Genomic DNA, 21,430 nt, shown 5'->3' on the forward strand with positions numbered 1-21,430 from the left:
GTATTAAAAGATGTAAAATGAATCATTTTGATTATATTAAATTAAAAAGCTTTTGTACAAACAAAAGTAATCTAATCAAGATTATAAGGGAAACAACAATCTGGGGAGTGGGGAACAAATGTCTACGATAAAGATCTAATTTCTCAAATTTATGGAGAAAGTTAAATTTAAAAGAATACAAGCCATTCCCCAAATGACAAATGATCAAAGAATATGAATAAGCAATTTCCAGATGAAGAAATCAAAGCCAACAATAATCATATGAAAAAAAAATGTTCTAAATCTCTCTTGATTAGGGAAATGCAAATTAAAACAACTTTGAAGTACCTCGCATCTATCAGATTGGCGAATATGGTAGTAAAGGAAAATGGTAAATGTTAGTGGGAATGTAGCAAAATCAGGACACTGATACGTTGTTGGTGGAATTGTGAACTGATCTAACCATTCTGGAGGGCAGCTTGGAACTACACCCAAAGGGCTATAAAACTGTACATACTGTTTGTTACTAGGGAAAATTATGAGATTTCTTCTGCACAATACCCTTTGATCTAGAAATACCACTACTGGGTCTGTATCCCAAAGAGATAATAATAAAGGGGAAAGGACCTATGATGAATGGGGTCCCAAATAGGGACAGGAGCAAGATAGACAAAGGGCCAAATGAAGGCAATCACACATGAGCTTAGTTCAGCGCTTCATGATTTATTCCATACACCTCTTCCCGCAGCTTCAGCAGCAGAGATATATTTCTTCCTGGAGTGAGAATCAAACCTGGCTAGCATGAGAACCAACCCTGGCTAGTGTGAGAATCAAGCAATAAACAGGAATGAAGTTTGTAGAATTCTGGGAATTGTATTTTCCTTAAGGTACTGAGAACTATTTTTCTTCTGGCAAGAAACATCAAGAACATCTGGAACCAAGAACTTGATTGCATTAGAATTTTATCTCAATGTGCTTTTCCCTGTGGTCAACCCCCTTTCATGACTTCCTTAGGAATGCCAGAGAAGAAGGGAAACATATGAGGGGGAATTAACTCTTTGAGTTCTTCTACATCTCCGCCTTCTTTGTTTTGTGAGTACTGCATATGGCAAGCCAGGAAGGAGGAGGGGAATGTGTTAGGGGGAATTAACCCCTTGAGTTCTCTACAAGGACTCACTTGTACAAAAATATTTATAGCAGCTTTTTTTGTAATGACAAAGGAAACTGAGGGAATGTCCATCAATTGGGGAATGGCTGAACAAATTGTGGTACATGTTGGTGATGGAATACTATTGTGCTTTAAGAAATGATAAACAAGATAATTTCAGAATAAGCTGAAAAGATCTTCAAGAACTGATGCAGAATGAAATAAACAGAACTGGGAGAGCATGGTACACAATAACAACAATATTGTATGGTGATTATTTGTGAAAACTTGACTACTCTCAGCAATTCAGTGACCTGGAACAATCCTGAAAGACTTATGACAGAAAATACTATCCACCTCCAGAGAAAGAAATGTTGGAGTCATCTGTCATGTCAGTGTATTTATGGTTTTATTTTGGGGTTTGGGTTATGTATGAATCTGCTCTTACAACAATGACCAACATGAAAGTGTGTTTAGCATGACAATAATTTTTTTTTAATCCTGAAGCATGGGACAGTACCTCCTCATTCTGAGGTAAGCAGAGTCCCACTTTAACATAAAGTTCAAAGTTAATAAATAGACTAGAAAAAAATGAACAAATGACCAAAAAAAAAAAAAGAACTTGACCATAAAAAGTGACTATGGTGGCAGGGAAGACAAAGCTGCAAACTGAAAAGACAATGTGAAACTAATTATAAGCAAATCCTCAAAGAAAAATTCACATGAATTCAACATGAATTCCTAGAAGACATAAAGGAGGTAAGAATAGTAGAGAGAAAATTGGGGAAAGAATGAGAATGATGCAAAAAAAATTGTTAAAAGAGAAATAACAACTTGATAAAAGAGGCACAAAAAAATACTGAAGAAAAAAACACTTTAAAAAAAGAACAAAATTAGCCAAATGGTAAAAGAAGAATAAAATTTCAGTTAAAAAAAAAGAACTCTATTAAAAAGCACAATTAAGCAAATGGGAAATGATATACAAAAGCTTACTGAGGTAAAAATGTCTTAAAAATTAGAACTTAGCAAATGGAAGTTACTGACTCCACAAGAAATTGAGAAACAATAAAACAAAGTCAAAATAGTGAAAAAAAATATTGAAGAAAATTTGAAATAGCTCATCAGAAAAATAACTGGCCTGGAAAATAGATTGAGGAGGCATAATTTAAGAATTATTGGACTATGAATTATTGGACATGACAAAAGCCAAAATCATAAAAAGAATCTATATATTACATTTCACGAATATAAAGGAAAACTTCCCCATAATCTTAGATCCACAAGATAAAAGAAAAATTGAAATGATCCACCAATCATCTCCTGAAGAGATCCCCAAATGAAAACTCCCAGGAATATTATAGACAAATTCCAGAGCTCTGAGATCAAGGGGAAAATATTGCAAGCTGTCAGAAACATGTATCTGAAAGAAGACCCCACCCCAAACTTCTATTTACTTGCTTGGAGTTCTGGTTAGCCATGTCACATGGAGAATTTAAAGGAATGCTAGACTTCAACTATCTAATAAACATGGTTTGCTAAAAGAAACAACTTTAGAAATCCACCTAAGTTGGAAAACTTCCAGAGAAGACAAATTTGACAAAGGGTATCAGATTTATGCCAGATGAAGATTGGTTAAATTGCCTGGGGATATTTATTTTCAAAAGGAGAAGACTCAGGGAGTGTGTGGTCACTTCCAAATATTTGAGAACTTTGATGCGGAAGGTGAATTAGACTTGTTCTGATTTGACCCCATGGAGCAGAATTAATAGAACTAACCATGAGAGTTACAAAAAATGTAAAGGAAAACTTCCTAACAATTAAAGTTATCCCAACCTTCCCTCTTCCAAACGTCCCAGTTTCTTCTAAGATCAAACATTCTCCCAGTCATCTAAGTTCCCAACCTCAGTGTCATCTTCAATCATCCCACATATTCAATCTCTTGTCAACTCATAGCCACAGTCTTGGTGCAATCATCATCTCATGCCTGTGAGATTCAATAGCCTTCTAATTCATCTCCCTGTCTCAGATCTCTTCCCACTCCAAGCCTTCCACTACTCAGTTGTCAAACCAATTTTCCTAAAATGTAGATCTAATCATGGGACTCTCCTACTTGATCTATACTATCTCCAAAATAAAATATAAAAGTCTGTTTGATTCTTAAAATCCTTCACAATCTGACATCACCATTTCATTCCAGTCATTTTTGTGCTTTATTGCTCTCCATAATCTCTATGATTCAGTGATTCTGTCCTTCTTCCTTACCTTCAAATAGGATATATCATTCCCCCGACTGTGTTTTCATTATCTATCTGCCATATTTGGAATGGTTTTTCCTTCACATCTCTGTCTCCTGCCTTTTCTGGCTTCTTAAAGACTCAGTTCAAATTCCATCTTTTTGAAGACACTTTTCCTGGCCCCCCTACACAACACACACACACACACACACACACACACTGCTAGTTCCAAACCTTTTAGATTACTTCTCATTTACACTTACATACATATATGTCTTGTTGTAAGGACACAGATCCTGAGCCAATTATATAGATGCAAGACTGCCCACCTCAATTATGCCTATTGTGTGACAAACCATCTGAGAGAATATTGAGATAGTGAAGAAGGGCTGTCCATACCAGCATAGGAGAAAATATGTAGATTTATTAAGGTCTATTGGGATAACTGGATTGTTTACGGAAGTTTACTCATGAGATCAATTGTCCTTTGTGGCAGGAGAACTGAAGAGTGGCAGGTCCCCACACCACCCCAAGTCAGGTCAGATATGATATATAAACAAAAAAAAAAGACAGTGCCAGGGAAGATCCATGGTCACATGCAAGTTTTCCCATAGGATAGGTGGGGCTTCTTTTGCTGGTTACATTTGTTTATGGTACTTTTTTTTAAAACCATTACCTTCTATCTTAGAATCAATACTGTATATTGGTTCCAAGGCAGAAGAGTGGTAAGGGCTAGGCAATAGGCATTAAGTGACTTGCCCAGGGTCACACAACTAGGAAATGTCTGAGGCCAGATTTGAACCTAGGACCTCCATCTCTGTGCCTGGCTCTCAATCCACTGAGCCACCCAGCTGCCCCCTATTTATGGTACTTTAAATTCTCCATGGAGTCATAAGTCACATTCTCTCTCTACCTACCACCGTACACTTGTAGCTAAATAACCATTTGCCTCTTGTCTCCTCCATTAGAATGTGAGCCCCTTGAGAGAAAGGACTGTCTATATTTTCACCTTTCCTTGAATCTTTAGTACTTAGCAAAGTTCCTGGCACATAGGAGACAATTTATATATAAGGGTAGATAGGTTTAGATATAGATATAGATATAGATATAGATATAGATATAGATATAGATATAGATATAGATATAGATATAGATATAGATATAGATATAGATATATAGCTTTCTATATACATACTTTCTAATTGTATAAAGCCCAGAAAATCACTTCACCTCAATTGCTTTGCCTTTACCCCTCTTTTGTCTTGCAATTGACACTTTTAGCAATTCTATGGCAGAAGACAAGGGTTTAAAAAATATCTGTTTCACTGATTAACAAAAGTGAAATCTATATCTTGGGAAATGATGAGTTCCCCTCACTCAGGGTCTTCAGACTGAAGCTGGATTCTCATCTGGCATATTATTTAGGAGATTCTCTGCGAGATGAAATTGTTGTCTGAGGTTGCTGCTAACTCTGAACATCTCTGAAAGACCCAAGGCCAAAGGCTTCATCGAGTTAGAGAAAGGAAAGACTTTTCTATAGAATCCAGCAAACTGCCTTTGGCACTGAGGGTTCTGGGTTCTACCCCAATTAGAAAGTCAAAAGAGGTGTCAGCACTCTAACAACAAGAAAAACCACTGGTGCCTCAGTTTCCCCTTCCCCCACTCTACCTAAAATTTATAAATAACCTCTTCATAATCCTCTACAGCAGAAACACAGGTTGAGGTTCTTAGTAAGGAAATTTAATGTGTTTTCAATATGGTGAATGAGACCCAACCAAGGGGATCTGGGAATTTGTTGCCACACTGCCACCTTGTGACAGGTGCAGGAATTGCAAGCCTCTGGGCATGAAAAGAGACATTATGCCATAGACAGTGGGAGCACTATAACTTCAGCGAAGGCCAGCCTGTGTTGGGTTCGCCTTTCCCTTCTCCATCTCATCTCATAACACCCCTTTGCATCATTGGAACCCCTCGAGATGCTTAAATCAGCTTCTTAAATAACTGCTTTATATGCTTAGTCCCCAAATGGCATCTCACTTCAGAGATAATGTGGGATTTTTTTGATATGTTAGTTATAGATATTTAGGTAGATGTATAGATAGATAAACAGATCAGTTTTACATATATTTATATAATTAAGTTTGCTGCACTTTTTCTCTTTTTTAATTCTTTATTGAAAAGATTGGCTTTCTCATTGGGAGAGAGGGGTATGGAGAAGGAAGAGATGCACTGGGAAATGTAGGTAATGTAAAAACAAAAGAAATTAAAATGTATTTTAAAAATAAGAAATACTATGTAACCATGGAAAAAATTTTAAAAAATAAAATAAAAATTATATTTAAAAACAAGAAATATTTTGTTTTTTCTGAATTGGGAGACAGATCCAGAGATGGAAGATCCTGGGTTCAAGTTTGTCCTCAGATATTAGCTGTGTGACCCTGGGCAAGTCACTTAACCCCCATTGCCTAGTTCTTGATGCTATTCTGCCTTGGAACCAATACACACTATTGATTCTAAGGAGGAAGATAAGGGCTTTTAACTAGACACTTTCTTTTTCATCAAGAGTCTCTCAAAGTAGTTAGAAAGAAAGAATAATAAACAGAATACCAGGAAGAGTGAGAGAGAGCTAGAGAAAGCTAAGTAGCTAGAGTGCTGGACCTGAAGTCCAGAGGACTAAGACATTTAGTAGCTGCAGCTGTCCAGCCTAGACACTTAGTAGATGCAAGACTTCGAGCAAGTCACTTAATCACTGCCTGCCTCCATTTTGTCAACTGTGAAATGGAGATAATAATAGCACCTACCTCCTAAGGCAGTTGTGATTAAATGAGGTCAAAGCATTTAGCACAGTGCCTGGCAAAATGATAATCCTTTCCCTCCCTCCTTCCTGTAGTCTTTTTTCTCCCGATTGCTTCCCATTAAGGACAGCTAGATGAAACAGTAGATGGTATTAGACCTAGAATTCAAATCTGGCCACACATATACTTATTAGTTGTATGGTCTTAGTTAAGTCATTTAACCTCTGTTTACCTTTTTTTCCTCAGCTATAGAATCAGGATTGGAATAGCAGCTACCTCCCAAGAGTGTTATGAGAATCCAATGAGATATTTGTAAAGCCATTTGCATAGTCTCTAGCACATAAGAATGTTTTTAAATGCTTATATCCTTCCTTCCATATGACCTCTGGGTTTTAGTATGTTAAATTATCTTCTCTCAGTAAATTGGTCCTAATATGTGCTCCCTCTCAGAGATGTATGGGAATTTTATGAAGTGATGGGATTTGTAGAAAACTTTGACTCCTTTGGTGACACATCCTCTTAGGAGACACTCCCAGTCAGAAATGAACAATCAAATACATTTTTAAGTAATAACATTTTATTATATTAGTTCCTCTTTTGATCTCATAGTATTTTTACTACTGAAATATATATATATTTATATTTATAAGCTTTGAATCATAAATAGGTGAACAGTTTCTTTAAAAACAGATATAAATATACAACAGTTCAGAACAGCCATAAACACATTTAAAATTAAATGATATGCCTTCTACTTTCTCTTGCCCATTTGTTGAATTTGGGGGCTTTATCCTTACTGAAAAAGATGAGAAAATAGGGGCACATTGTAACATTATAAATAAAGCCAAAGGAACAGGGATGGGAATGGATTACAACATGATAGAAACTAGCTTCCAGAAAAAAAAAAGACTAACGGAGCTTTTCAGAAAAATCCTTCACTCATTTTCAAAGTAATACCTAGCACTTAACAATATGGTATCCTGGATAAACTTCAATATAATATTAGATTATTTCAGTATCAAGTTATGTTTCCTGGGGAGCCCCAAAGTGGTGTTCTCCTTGATAGAAGAGAGTTTTCAGAGTTGTGTCCAGGTCAGATTGAACATCTCAAGGACTGGAGTTAATTTGGGTATGGAAAAACCTAAAAGTGATGTGGCAGAATGACTGCTATTTGGGAGAGATGTGAGCTTTTGGCCTCCCCAAAAAAGAGAGGGTCAGATCTCAAGCCATAGAGCGGGTCATGGGGGTGACGCAGGTACAGCCCACTGTCACCAATATCTTCTCTAATCGGAAGGAATGAGAGCAGCTCTGTGCTGGCTCTCTCCGGAGGACCAAGATCTCCTGCTGAATGGGAACAGAATTCTTGCTATTGTCTTCTTGTCCCTCAGCATTGATGCATGTGGAGTACCGGCAGCTGGCCTCTGCAATTTCTGAAGGGAATCTGTCCGGGTCTTTGGTGATGCTGTGGGAGAAAAGCACACAGAAGAAAGGGAAGATTAGACTGAAGGCAGAAAGGAAAGGTGGCTGATGTCTGGGCATGGCAGTGACCTCTTGCCCTCATCTATCTGTAAGGGAGGCATTACCCAGAAGTCTCCCAAACACTTATCTTTACGGCTTTCTGCTGATTGTGGGCTCCAGCCCACAAAATAACACTGAATCCAGTGATGCCAATTACAAGAGAAACCATCAACCACAAGGACTCTGAGACCTGGCACTTCTTCCTTAACAGGATACATCAGGGCATGGTGTTCTCACAAACATAGTTTTTAACATCTTCTCTCTGACCTGGCTGCTTCTCTGTGGGCTGGTCCCAATGGGAGAGGAAGAGCAGTGCCTACTGTCAATACACTCTCCTAAAAGTCAGCAGATTTTGTGCTTAACCCTTCCATTTTCACGTGGGCTTCCTGTATTCCACCATGTTTCCCAATCCAAGTGCCAGGAAACACTTGGGCAATGAAACAAGATTCAGTTATGTGTATATATGCACACACACACGTATTCACACCAGTAGAGAAATGCATTAATAAAGAATACTCCATATTTGTTGTTCAATCAGTTCAGTTGTGTCTGACCCCATTTGGGGTTTTCTTGGCAAAGATACCAGAGTGGTTTGCCATTTTCTTTTCCATTTCATTTTACTAATGAAGAAACTAAGGCCAACAAGGTTAAGTAACTTGCCCAGGGTCACCCAGTTAGCAAGTGTCTGAAACCAGTTCTGAACTCAGGAAGATGAGTCTTCCTGATTCCAGTTCCTGCACTCTATCCATTGTGCCAACCAGCCTGCCTTTATTATATTTTTCTATGTTTCCTTTTTTAAAAATTGATTGAGAGATTTTGATTTTCCCTGCCCTTACTGTGTAGTCTGAACAGCAACATGCCAATACAGTGAAAAGAACACAGTTGTGGAGATGAGACCTGGGTTAAAATCCTGCCTTTGATGTTTTCTATCTATGTAACCTTAGACAAGCCATTTGACTTCGCTGAACCTAGATTTCCTCATCTGTAAGCCAAATGGATTAGACTCACTGGTGTCTGAGGCTACTTCCAAATCTAGTCTATTGATTCTAAGAAAAGGAGATTAAGGAATTATTTCCAGGACTCTATGCCTTTTGGACTTTGATGATTTTGTCCTTATCACCCTTGTATATACATATATATAAGTATGGAAGTGATTATCAATTATAATACCTTTTGAGAGGTAGCCATGTGGCACAGTTAGGTACAGATGTGGCTTTGGAGATCAGTTAGTCCAACCTCCTCATTTCACAAATGGGTATACGGAGGCCCAGGAAGGCAAATGATTTGCACAAGGTCACACAACTAGCTAATGGTGAAGCTAAGATTAGAACTTGAGTTTCCCTATTCCCCTAGAATGTGCTTACTGATTACTGCCTCTCTTCTTTTTATGAGTGGTACCAAACAAATAATCAAACAAGATCTGCATCCTGCTAGCAGAAAAAAAAAAATAGAAGAAGACCAAAGAATCTGTGCAAGTTGAAGGGGGTGGTTCATCTGAAGCTCCCTGGACAGCACATGCCATAGCTAGCCCTGTGAACAAGCCACTGCTTTCTAAGGAACATTTGACACATCTGTATTATGTTTATTTCCCTTTGACTCAAATGGTGCCAAAGAAAGAGCCCTACAGCATTTGGAAGCAGAGAACATCGGGTTCAAATCCTAATTTGTGCTGCTTACTACCAACAGAATCACTGTGCCTCAGTTCCCTCAATTTTAAAATAAGGATATTGGAATAAATGACCTCAAAGATCCTTTCTAGCTCTAAACTTATGACCTTAATTTCTTTCTTTCTCTCTCTTAACCATCCTGATCCTCTCCACTCTGTTTCCCTCGCCCTATCATACCATAAGTTAAGAAAGCACTCATTGGCCATGTGCCAAGAAAATTGATTAGAATCATCAAGCTCAGAGACCCTAATTCTGGCATAAATCTGACCGTGATTGCCCTCCACATCATTTTACCCCACCGTTTTTGTCACTGAAAACTGTCTCCCTTTTGCCCCCCCCAAGATATGTTCTGCACCTTTCCTGAACTTCTGGGAGCAGCTGGGTGAATGGTAGATAGAGCACTGGCCCTGGAGGTAGAAAGACTGGAGTTCAAAATCAAACACTGACTGTGTGACCCTGGACACTTCATTTCATCTCTATTTCTTCAACTCTAAAATGGGGCTAATAATAGTACCTACCTCCTAGGATTGGTTGTGAAACTCAAATGGAGAAGGACATAACCAGACATGCCATACTTTCTTAGAAAAAGCTTCACCCTGGCTCTCTCTTACATCTATTTTCCCACTTGTTTCTCCACTTTTAAAAACTGTAAAGAAATTTTCTAGTCTTTTTGTCTTTGGGCAAGAAGGTACACCACCCTAGACCAGAAATCATCCATCCTGTACTTGAATAACTAGCAAGGTAGTGTGGTTCAGTAGAAAATCTCCTGGAATAGGGCTCAAGAGATCTGGAGCCTGGGTTTGAGACCCATCTTTGTATCCTATTAATTACATTACTTTAGAAAGTTACTTTTACCTCTCTAGACCTCAATCTCTTCATCAGTCAAATGAGAAAGTTTAATTGGATAATCTCGACAATCCTAGCTGTCTCTAAATTAGATTTAGAAATGGACAAAGTCTTAGGTGTCATCTAAGTCCAATCCTTTCATTTTATATAAGGAGCAGAGTGATGATTGTCATGTTCCAAGCTGCACAGGTAATAAGGGACAGATAATGAATTCCAATCCATTTCTTCTCATTCCAAATTCCATGCTCTTTCCACTGCCTCTCAAGGAAATCTCTCTGTATCCCATTTCAGTTTGAATCTTTTCTGAGGATTTTCCCTTAAATCTAAACAGTGTTCTTCCCACTAAGATAGAAAACCATTTCCTACTTTTCTATGTTTGGTGAAGATGAACTGGTCTCCACTCTCTAACTTGACTGAAGATTGTCACTAAATTTTGGATTAAGTCATTTGTGAACCGAAACCTGATTTCTTAAGCCTTTCCCATTTTAAAAATCCTTAATCATTTGTGTTGCTCTTTGATACATGACATCATTCTCATCCAAAGCAGTAAGAGAATATATGGTCTTTAGAAAAGTTCATGATGGAGGCAGCAACGTGATTCAGTGGATTAAGAGTCAGGCCTTGAAATGGGAGGTCCTGAGTTCAAATGTGGCCTCAGGCACTTCCTACCTGTATGACCTTGAGCAAGTTACTTAACTTGTCTAGCCCTCACCACTCTTTTGCCTTGGAACCGAGACATAGCATTGATTCTAAGAGAGAAGGTAAGAGTTTAAAAAAAAAAGAAAAAAGTGTATGACCCTATTTCTATGAAGAATAATCCTTACTTGTAATCCCAGGGAGAGATGGAGCGATTCTGGAAGGCACGTGCAGAGTGAATGACCTTATGTTGGTTGATGTATCGGATGTCAACCTTCACACTGTTGTTCTCCATTGGCGGACAATTATCACCATTCTGGGAACTTGCTCCTCTTTTTGTAATTTTCAAAGCTCCCACATTTCCAAGGAAAATAAGTCCCAGCATCACCAGCAACAGTAATTCAAACTGAAAGAAAAATGGTATATTCTTGGTTATGGGCTCTGTCTCTGGTTGGAGTTAGGAAGATCTGAGTTTAAATCTAGCCTCAGACTCTTACTATCTGTGGGACCTTGAGTGAGCCACCCAACTAAGTCTTCCTCAGTTCCTCATCTATAAAATGATCTGGAGAAGGAAATAGCAAAAAGCTCTAGTATCTCTGCCAAGAAAACCCAAAATGGGATCACAAAGAGTCAGACTCAATTGAAATGACTGAACAATAACTAAAAATTATAATGAATAGTAATACATGATATCAGATTACTGCAGATTACTTTAGGCTTTTTGAAAGGGTTTTTACATCCATTTTTTTCTTTTGATTGATCAATCAAAATACATTAATTAAGTACCTACTAGGTGCCAGGCACCAGGCATTCACGTGCAAAGAATGAAACAATCCATATTTGAAAAAACACTTACACTCTAATGTTTGTTCACATCAACCCTATAAGGACTGTAGAATAGGCAGTATTATACCACTTTATAGGAGAAAAATTTGAGACTCAAACATATATATCCCCATATGTATATCCATCCACCCACCTATTTCCTCCCTACCAGGGACTGCAACTAATGCAAGTCTTAACCTATAGAGTAAAGAGTAGAACCACAGCTCCTAAAGGCTAGTGCATTGGAGTGCTCTATCCATTCATTGTAATTATGATTAACAGTATATATTTGATATTTGAAAACTGGATTCAAGAAAATTCCAGGGCTGAGGGCTTCTGAACCATTATCTGTAATCACGTCTGGCAGAACACCATGCAGCTCAAACGATGCAAGTGCTTTCTTATCTGGAGATCAGACAAGGTTTGAAATCTATACTGCTGGCCTTTATTTAGAAGCCCTGAATCAAAAACTCAAGATTGGTGGTTTATGTAAATCAAGGTGACACATCTATTTTTCTTCTGAAGAACTCAAAGCAATTTATAGAAAGAAAGGTTACTTTTATTTTTCATAAAGCATAGGAATGAATATTTATCTTCATCATGTAAAGGCACAAGTGACGCATGAAAAAGGGCATATTGATGATAATCAGAGCTTGCATTTATATAGTTTTAAGGTATATAATGTTTTTTGCATAGATTATCTCCTATGATTCTTAAACAGTTCCATGAGTTGAGTGCTATCATCCAACTGTAAGCTATAAAGTGGAGAGTCATTTTACAGATGAGAAAATTAAGGCTCAAAGAAATTAAATGGTCTCATCATGCTCTTTTAGCTAATGTCTGAGACAGTATTTTAACTCAGATCTTCCTAATTTCCAAAACTATCATTTAATAAATCCCATAGTGTCTTTCCAAGGGGATATAACAAGGTCTGTACTTCACCTAGGATCAGACTTTTGATCTTCCAGAAGAGAACTAAAGTATTTTTGTCTGAAGCATGTAATGATTCAGTCCCATTCAACAAACATTTATTCAGCACCTAGACTGTGCCAGGTACTAAGGGTACAAGGAAAAAGCAGTCCTTGATTTTCTGCTGTTTTCCATACAATGAATTTAAATACTAAAACGCTATTTCTCTCATCCTCATTATTTTTAATGTCAGTACTGATCTTTTTGCAAGATACAGGCTCTTTAAAGGAAGTCTGCAAAAAGAAATTTGCAGAAGTAGAAAAATCATATATATGACTGCTGTCATTAAATATGGCCATGGTTTCTGCTGTTATGCTATTTTAATAAGTATTTTCTCCTTAGTACAGTCACTTATTCCCAAAGATGGGATGCTAAATTCTATAGAGATTTCAATTTGGAGTTTGGTTAAGTCCCAAGTTTGTCATTTCCTAGGAGTGTGACTTGAATGCAAGTTATTTCATTTCTCTGAGCCTCAAATTCCTCAGCTATAAAATTTAGTTTAAAGTATGAAGTTTAAAATACTAAAACTACTTTCCCACACCTAATAATTCAATCAGATAATGTATGTAAAGCTCATTATAATAATAACTCACATCTTCTACAGTGCCTTAAGTTTACAAAGTGCCTTCTTCCTCTCAAACATCCTGTTAAGCAGGTATACATTTATTATGCCCATTTTACAGATGAGGAAGACTTTAGTTTACCCCTGGTCACTAAACTTTCCAGGATCAGTCTAGGGCTCAAATCTAAGCTTCCTATCACCAAGTCAAATGCTCTCCTTGATGAGCCACATCTCATGTGAGCCACCAAGTCAATATGAAAGCATATGGAAGGATATAGAGTGAGAAATTCCTGCAGATTCTAGTCAATGGAAGAGCCCTCCCATTTTAGAGGGCCACTTCACTGACAGTAGCACTAATATCCTACCAAATGCAAAAGAAAATGCTAAAGCATCCCCAACATGTATTAGAGAGTAAAAGCCTACCTCCTTGGATACAGCTAGGTAGCTCAGTGGATTGAGAGCAGGGGAATAGAGACAGGAGGTCTTGGGTTCAAATTTGACCTCAGATACTTCCTAGCTATGTGACCCTGGGTAAATGGCTTAACCTCCATTGCCTAGTCTTTATCATTCCTCTGTCTTAGAATCAATACCAATACATGGTATTGATTCTAAGATAAGTGGGAGTTTAAAAAAAAAAAAGTCTCCCTTCTGAAGGAGCTGTCCAAAGTGCAAAACCAAGGAGTCCCAAGTTAAGTCTTCAGTCCATGCCCATTCCCCCTTCTATTTGAAGTTTCACGCTGAGCTTGCATTCAATCAGGTATGAATTTTAGAATCAAATTACTGGCAAGCTAGGTGCAAAAATAAAGTGAAATCAGGAGTAACTGGTTCTCTGAGAGCTATATTTAGAGTGAAGATGCCTGGGCTTAAAACCACTTACTAGATGATGACCATAAGCAAGAAAAGTCCATTTTCTCCATGGTTAAACAGGCATAATAACACACTAGTTTCCTCATAGCATTATTTTTAGGAAAGTACTTTGTTAACCTTAAAATTCTACAAAAGCATGTTCTATTTTTCTCATCCCGTAGCCCAGAGCCACCCAGAGTTGTGTATCCAATTATCTCTGATACTGAATCAGGATAGTTGCCTATAAATAATAAAAATTAATATTTCATATTATACATCTATAAAATCTTCTCACTTAATGGTATTCCTACGATTCTCTCAATATCCAAGGGAAACTAGTACAATCATTGTTCTCTCTCTTTTAGAAATGATGAAGCAAAATCAGATAAGTCAAGTAAATTATTCAGTGTCACAGAGCTGAAAGTGGTGGATTTATACTCAAATCTAGACTTATTTTTCCTCCAAGCAGTGTTCTTCTACTAGTAGTAGTGGTAATAATAATAATGATGATGATGGAGAAATAACTCTTTTTTCTGTGATGCTGCAAAATTTACAAAATATTCTCCTCATAACAGGCATATGAGGTGGGTTGTATAGATACTATTCTACCCATTTTGCAGATGAGCTAGCAAGTAGCAATGCAAAATCTATTACGTCTTTTCAATAAAGTCAAAAGTCTTTATCAAACTTCATCCAACAGAGCTTAGCTTTACTAATTATAAGAAGGAAATTATAATACTTACCATCCTTGTGCCCCTCTTGAAAAACATGGTGATTCTTCTCTGGTTGTCAATCTAGTGCTTAAAGCACCTATGTGGAGTGTGTGTGTATGTATGTGTGTTTGTGTGTTTGTGTAGTGTCCTTGTGAATACCTGCTTCTTTTATAGTGGCTATAAAGCAATCTCTGCCCCTATTTCCACCAGCCTGTTTCCCGTCTTAGAGTTGTGGTTAACTTGGAGTTGCTGACTAACTTTTTTTTTTAATTCTACTTTCTGAGGGGTGGAAAGGGGAGACTTGAAAAGAAAGGGATGACGGCAGACTGCTTAAAACTTTGCTTACCACCCCCACTTCCACCTTCAGCATCTCACGCTATAACAGATCCTGAAATATCTGATTTACTGCAGAGATGACCCATGTTCCAAATTGTTTTTTCTTTTAGGTATTTACATAAAATTGCTGACTCTTTCCACGTTGCTCTATTTTCTTATCTTCAAATGACATAAAAATGTTAAATGTGCATTATCTCTTTCAGAGAATTCTTAGCAGGCAGCTAGAAAAGAAAAATTATTGGTCCTATTTTAAGGATGCTTCCAGAAAAGTGAAATATCAGTGACTGACACAGAAAAAGTTCCAATGTACCTTTCTGGGTTTTATTTTTTCATGGTCTACCTTGATAATCTTTTATTTTAATTCAGTTTGACAAAGGACAATACAATTCCTTCAGTAACTTAATTGCTGCTGTGTGTGTCCTGAAAAGTAGAGAAGGAACAGTAGATGTTGTAAATAGAAGTTGGTATCAAGGAGGACTGTGTTCAAATCCTACCTATAAAAATTAGTTCTGTGACCATGGACAAATCACTTAATTTCTCTAATTTGATTTCACCCTCAATTTCCTCCTCTATAAAATGGGAATAATAATAACCCACAGCACCCCTGTCACAGGATGGTGGAGACTCGTGAGAAAATGAATGTAAACTTCTTTACAAACTTTAAAACCATAAAATAAAGGCCAATTATTATTATAGGATAAAATGTTTTCCTAAGATAAAACTATGCTTCAAGGTTTCTAAGTCTATCAGAGTAATAATTTATTGATATCACTTATAATAGACATGAAAGATTATGGGTACAGGCCATTTCTTATACATTTATATACTGAGATTGAACCAATATATTGGTTAGTTTTACAAAATCATTTTTCCTTTCTTCTTATTTTATTTTATTTTTAACTGTTCTGTCTAAGAATTGATTCTAAGGGAAAAGAGCAGGAAAGACTAGGCAACTGGGGTTAAGTGGGGTTAAGCCTAGGTCACACAGCCAGAAAGTGTCTGAGATCAGATTTGAACACATGTCCCCAACTTCAAGTCTGGTACTCTCTTCATTTTGCTACCTAGTAGCCCTCATTTTATTATTTCTTACAAAGGACAGCCATAGGGAGGAGAAGGACAGAAGGATATTGGAAATGAAGGTGATGTAAAAACAAAAGATATTAGTAAAAATCAAAGCCAGGAAAAAGGTTGGGGGGAGGGCAGGGAGGTGAGCAGTATTAAATAACTTTCTTAAGATCCAAAAGAAAATATAAGAATAGGGTATTTGAACACAGGTCCTTTGGGTCTAGAGCCAAAACCCTTTGCCTTATACCTTGTTGCTTCCTGACTGGATGACCAGCTCAATGTGTCAAGAGAAAAGATTTTTTACTTGCTTTATATTGCTAGCCCCACTCACCCAACCCCACTGCATCTGTGTGTAATTTGAATCTATTATCCTAAAAACTCCAAACCCCAGAAAAACTATGATCATCAGCAAAACTACAATTCCCAGCACCCTACTCACTACCTGTCATTATGTGCTGGCATAGACTGGATATAAATTGGGTGGAGTTCCGTGTCTAGACCTCTTTTTCCTTCCTGTGGCAGCTTTGGTGGAGCTGGCTTTTTTGAGCAGGTAGAAAACTTAGTCACATGGTTCTATTTTGTCAGGTAATAAACTTTATAAAATATAATACTTGAAGTATTGGACATTAATTTAACCCTTACATTTATGGTGACCAAAAGTGGGGATTAGAACCTTTAATTCTCTCTGAGTAAATTAGTTTAAAAAGAAACCACATTTCTCCTGCCATGGCTTTTTGAGCCTTCCCTCCCAACCTCCCCTCTCTTCATTCCTGGCATTGTTTTTGCCACTATTGCTCCTTCCACTGTTGCTGCTGCTGATTAAAGCAGCTCTCTAGAGGCTTGGAAAATATAAATCCCTATTTCCCTTATATTGCCAACAGCTGAGTGCTTGTTCAGTGTTTGTGTTTCCCTTAGGAAAGAGAGCTTCTACCCTCTTAAACCCCTGTTGATGTGACAGGGGAAGCAAGCTTGGCATTTTACCCCAAAGGGGAAGTGGAAGGAAGGCTACTCTTCCAAACAGGAAGTAGAATTGCAAGCATGGCTCACTCTATTAAAGAGCAGTGCATTACCTATTTCAAAGAGCTCCCAGTTATAGGGTAGCTTTTTTCCTACTGTTCCTTGGTGCACTGGTCCTTTCTATTAGCTTAAATAATCCTGAGATTCAGGGGAAAAATTCATCTCCCTACACCCCCTTGCCATTCTGGCCTTCCCAGTACAATATATCCAATATGGAATTCCTCCACACTATGTTCATCATGGAATTCTCCCTCGGAGGTGTGACCAAAAGGAACCTAGATGGATGATGATATTGGGGAGGGGAAGGAATCTTAAAGAGTCTGGAGGTGAATTTTAAGCCTTTTCAGACTCCATTGTTTTATGGAAATCTCTGTATTGGAATTGGAAAAAAAAGAATTCTTTAATTCAGTGCCTGTGTCCTGTCACATATATTATACTTGCTGATTGCTTGTTTTAAGATTTTATGTTGTTTATTAAGTTTTGTTGCACTAGGTCATGTTAAGTTGCTATGTTTTGACAATTAGCTATATGTGCTGTTATATTGTCTTTATTTGTACCTCCCCATATGACTGTACTGGAGAAGATACCATTATAAAAGTACCTTTGAGTTGTTTGTAACAAGAGGTAAGGGTCCATTTAGTAGCTGAAGTGAAGTGTTATAGCACTAATCCCCATCTCTGCATTTGTAAAAATGTAATGGATGAGGCATATAAAAGACATGCATGCCTTTTATGGCTGTTACAGTCTCATACCAGAGTAGCTGGGAAGGTTTTCCTAGGGCGTGGTACCCCTGGATGACTCCCAAGAGAGAGCATTTCTCATGAAGCCTAAGTAGCTTCTGAATGATTTTTAACTCTACAGCTTAATCTATCTCCACCAGAATGATCTAGATTCTTGGTGACATTTTAGACCTAAAAGGTTTTCTTAAATTAGTTGCCCTAGTACTGTTTTTTATAAAGCTCTTTTCTTAGTGAAAATTAATGTATCCTGAGTTGATCCATGTGTTTGTCAACACCCTCCTCAGAGGGGATTGTATAATTATCATAAAGTTCTAGTTTTATAAAAGTTAAGAAACTTGCCACTTCTCAGAATCCAGGAAGTGAACTGCTTGGAAAAGGCTCCATGGAGATGCCTGCAGCAACCTCACACTGCACCAAAAGATCCAGAATGAACTTTGGATTGTAGTGAAATTGAACTGTGGGGGATTATAACACATTTATTTTGTATGTATACTCTTATGCCAAAGGGGACTGCTCCCCAATTAGCTTTTTGTCAAAGCACTTAGTAATCATTAGTTTTGTTCTCTTTCCTTTTTATCCCCAAATTATTGTAATTTATAAGTTGATTATGTTTGCAAGATCCATTGGGGAGACTTTGAATCTATTACCCTAAAAACTCTAATCCCCAGAAAAACTACAATTCCCAGCACCCTACTTACTTCCTGTCATTATGTGCTGATGCAGACAGGATATAAATTGGTTGGGTTCCATGTCTAGCCCTCTTTTTCCTTCTTCTGATGGCTTTGGTGGAGCAGGCTTTTTTGAGCAGATAGAAAACTTAGTCACATGGTTCTATTTTGTCAGGTAATAAACTTTATAAAATATAATACTTGAAGTATTGGACATTAATTTAACTCACATTTACCAATGATAATACTCATTGGATTGAGTTATGTCTCATCTATCATCTGATATGTCTCCTCTCTAGACAGAACTATGACCAATTAAGGAGGAAAATACTACAAGATGAACTTAACAAGATAATTTGAGAAAGGAGAACAGGTTCCCTCTTCCTCCTAGAATCAAAAACACCAACTTCCCAACAATAGGACCTAATAAGCCTATAGAAGGGGGGAGGGAAGGGGGAATGTACCATCCTTTATGAAAATAGCATTACTGATCTTTTGTGACCAAAATATGTATTTGTGACATGACCTATTAGAGGTAGATGAACAGTTTGTAGCCATTGGACAGAGTTTTTCATTAGTGCAAAACAAATTGACCTCTATGAGAATGAAACTCAGGGTTTCATTGTGTGACATTGTGTGTGTGTTCAAATGTAGTGACTAACACTGCATTTTAACCAATGGAGCAAATGCCAAATCAGAGCTCCTGGTTCCTCATGGCCCATATCTCACATCAGCATCCCTTTCCTGGGCCTTCCTTGCAGTAAAGCTAAAGGTAGGTCAATACACTTCTAGGACATGACAGAATTTGAGAACATCCTTCTCCGCTACCCTGACAAATTGTGGAAAGAGAAAACAGATGATACAAGTAATGATATGAGGGCAATATGAAATCACATCATCAAAGTACATGTTTGTAGAATGATTCAAAACTTCAAGTGATTTTTGAGTGGTTTTTTTGCATAACTCAAATCAAAGCCATGAAGCTGCAATCAGAATAGGCTTAAATTCAACATGTTCAAAACTAAACTTATTACCTTTCTACTCTAAGACTCTTTTGTTCCAAATTTCTCTGTTATTTTGGAAAGCACCACCATGCTCTCAGTCACCTAGGCTCACAACCTAGATGTCAATCCCCATAGCTAATCAATTGCCAAATAGTTGTTTTAAAATTTAAATTTATTTATTTGTTTGTTACATTAAAATAACCAGTTAATTCCCTCACCTCCCCTTCTCCCATTAGAGAAGGCATTGTTTGACAAAAAGATGTATGTATATATAAAATGTCTTACTTACTTCTGTTTTTCAGATCTTTCTCTGGAGATAGACATTCACAGTTATTCTTCAAACAATATTCCTGTTGCTGTATATAATGTTCTTTTGGTTCCACTCATTTCACTTTTCAGAATTCCATGAAGATTATTTCCAAAATTAACCTGCTTGTCATTTCTTACAGTGCAGTAGTAAAACATTACAATCACAAACCACAACTTGTTCAGCCATTCCCCAACTGATGAGCATCCCTTCAATTCCTAGTTTCTGGACCTCCACAAAGAGAGTTGCTATGAATATTTTATAGCATATAGTCTCTTTTTCTTATTCCCTGATAACCCTTGGAAATATATCCAATAGTGATATTTGCTAGGTCAAAGAGTATACATGGTTTTATAACTCTTTGAGCCTAATTCCAGAATGCTCTCCAAAATGCTTATTAAATTTTCAGTGTGAGCAATTATACTTCAGAAATCAATGAATTCTAAAATCAGGACTGTATTTATTGTTTTGTTGATTGTCCAACCTTAAGAAAGTGATAGAAAAAATATTAACAATGTAGATTAAACAAGTTGTCATGTACACAGTTTTTGGATGTTTGTTGTTGTTTTTTTTTTCCCAGAAAGCTAGTTGGTTGTTAAATATTTACCAACATACCTCTGGATACCTCCCAGGAAGGTACAAAAACAATGGACCATCTTAGACTATCAAAAACCCTTACTTAGTATGTCTTCTTCAATCTGTCACAAGTCATCTGTTCCACTGCTTCAGCTATTTAAAGTTTTTCAGAGGCAACCTGTTTGCTTTTCTTCCTGATCAGCTACTGTCTCAGTCCTATAACATTGTAACTCTCAAACACCAAAGGAAAAAGAGAGGCAGTCATGAATTCATCCCCCTAGATAGGATATATTCTCGTGGCATAGGAACAATATTAAGAACAACTTTAAGAATTACAGCAGGGCTGCCAAATTTAATCCACCCTTTAATCTGGGGATTAAAGGTGGGGGAGAGTTGCATGTGTGTTCTGATTCATAGAAGGATCCAGGTCCTGGGGAATTTTTCTGTTGTATAAAAGTCTCCTCCTCAATTCACTGACAATAGATATTTATGAACTGTGTTTTTTAATTAATAAAAGACCCTGGTCTTAGTCTCTTGCATCAGGTATTCTGCTTTCTAGGAAAAAGAGAAAGGGACTAAATTGTTTAATTTCATTGATAAAGTGAATTCTGGTGAAGAAAGTGCCTGTCACAAACCAAATTGACACTTTCTTTGCAAAGTAGACTATCTTGGAAAGTTGTCTGGGTCACTAAGAAGTAAAATAACTTGCACCAGTTCCCAAAGTATGTATCAGAGGCAGGATTTGAACTTAGGTCTTCCAGGCTTGCTCTCTATCCGTCATCACACCATGCTGCCTCTCTGCATTGTAGCCACCTAAAATCACTCCCTTCACCAACTGAGACTATTAACCAGCAAATCCTTAGCATCCTGCAAGCTTTATAACTTGCTAATGTCTCTTCCCCACCTAGGTGGCACAATGGATAGAGTTCTTGGTCTGGAGCCAAGAAGACTCATCTTAAATTCAAATCTGATCTCAGACA

The 21,430-nt window shown here is 37.4% G+C and overlaps 1 protein-coding gene across 1 annotated transcript in view; it reads right to left on the reverse strand.

Moving 5' to 3' along the window:
• Positions 1 to 6,752: 6,752 nt before the first annotated feature.
• LOC100016305 (interleukin-17F) overlaps positions 6,753 to 21,430 on the reverse strand; it is a 38,228-nt gene continuing 23,550 nt past the window's right edge. The window contains exons 3-4 of the mRNA XM_056814718.1: positions 11,011 to 11,228; positions 6,753 to 7,617 (exon numbers count right to left, since the gene is read on the reverse strand). Of these exons, the coding sequence (XP_056670696.1) occupies positions 7,377 to 7,617; positions 11,011 to 11,228 (459 nt within the window). The 3' untranslated portion in view covers positions 6,753 to 7,376. The remainder of the gene's footprint in view (positions 7,618 to 11,010; positions 11,229 to 21,430) is intronic.

This window comes from Monodelphis domestica, chromosome 2 (assembly GCF_027887165.1).
Source record: "Monodelphis domestica isolate mMonDom1 chromosome 2, mMonDom1.pri, whole genome shotgun sequence".
NCBI lineage: Eukaryota > Metazoa > Chordata > Mammalia > Didelphimorphia > Didelphidae > Monodelphis > Monodelphis domestica.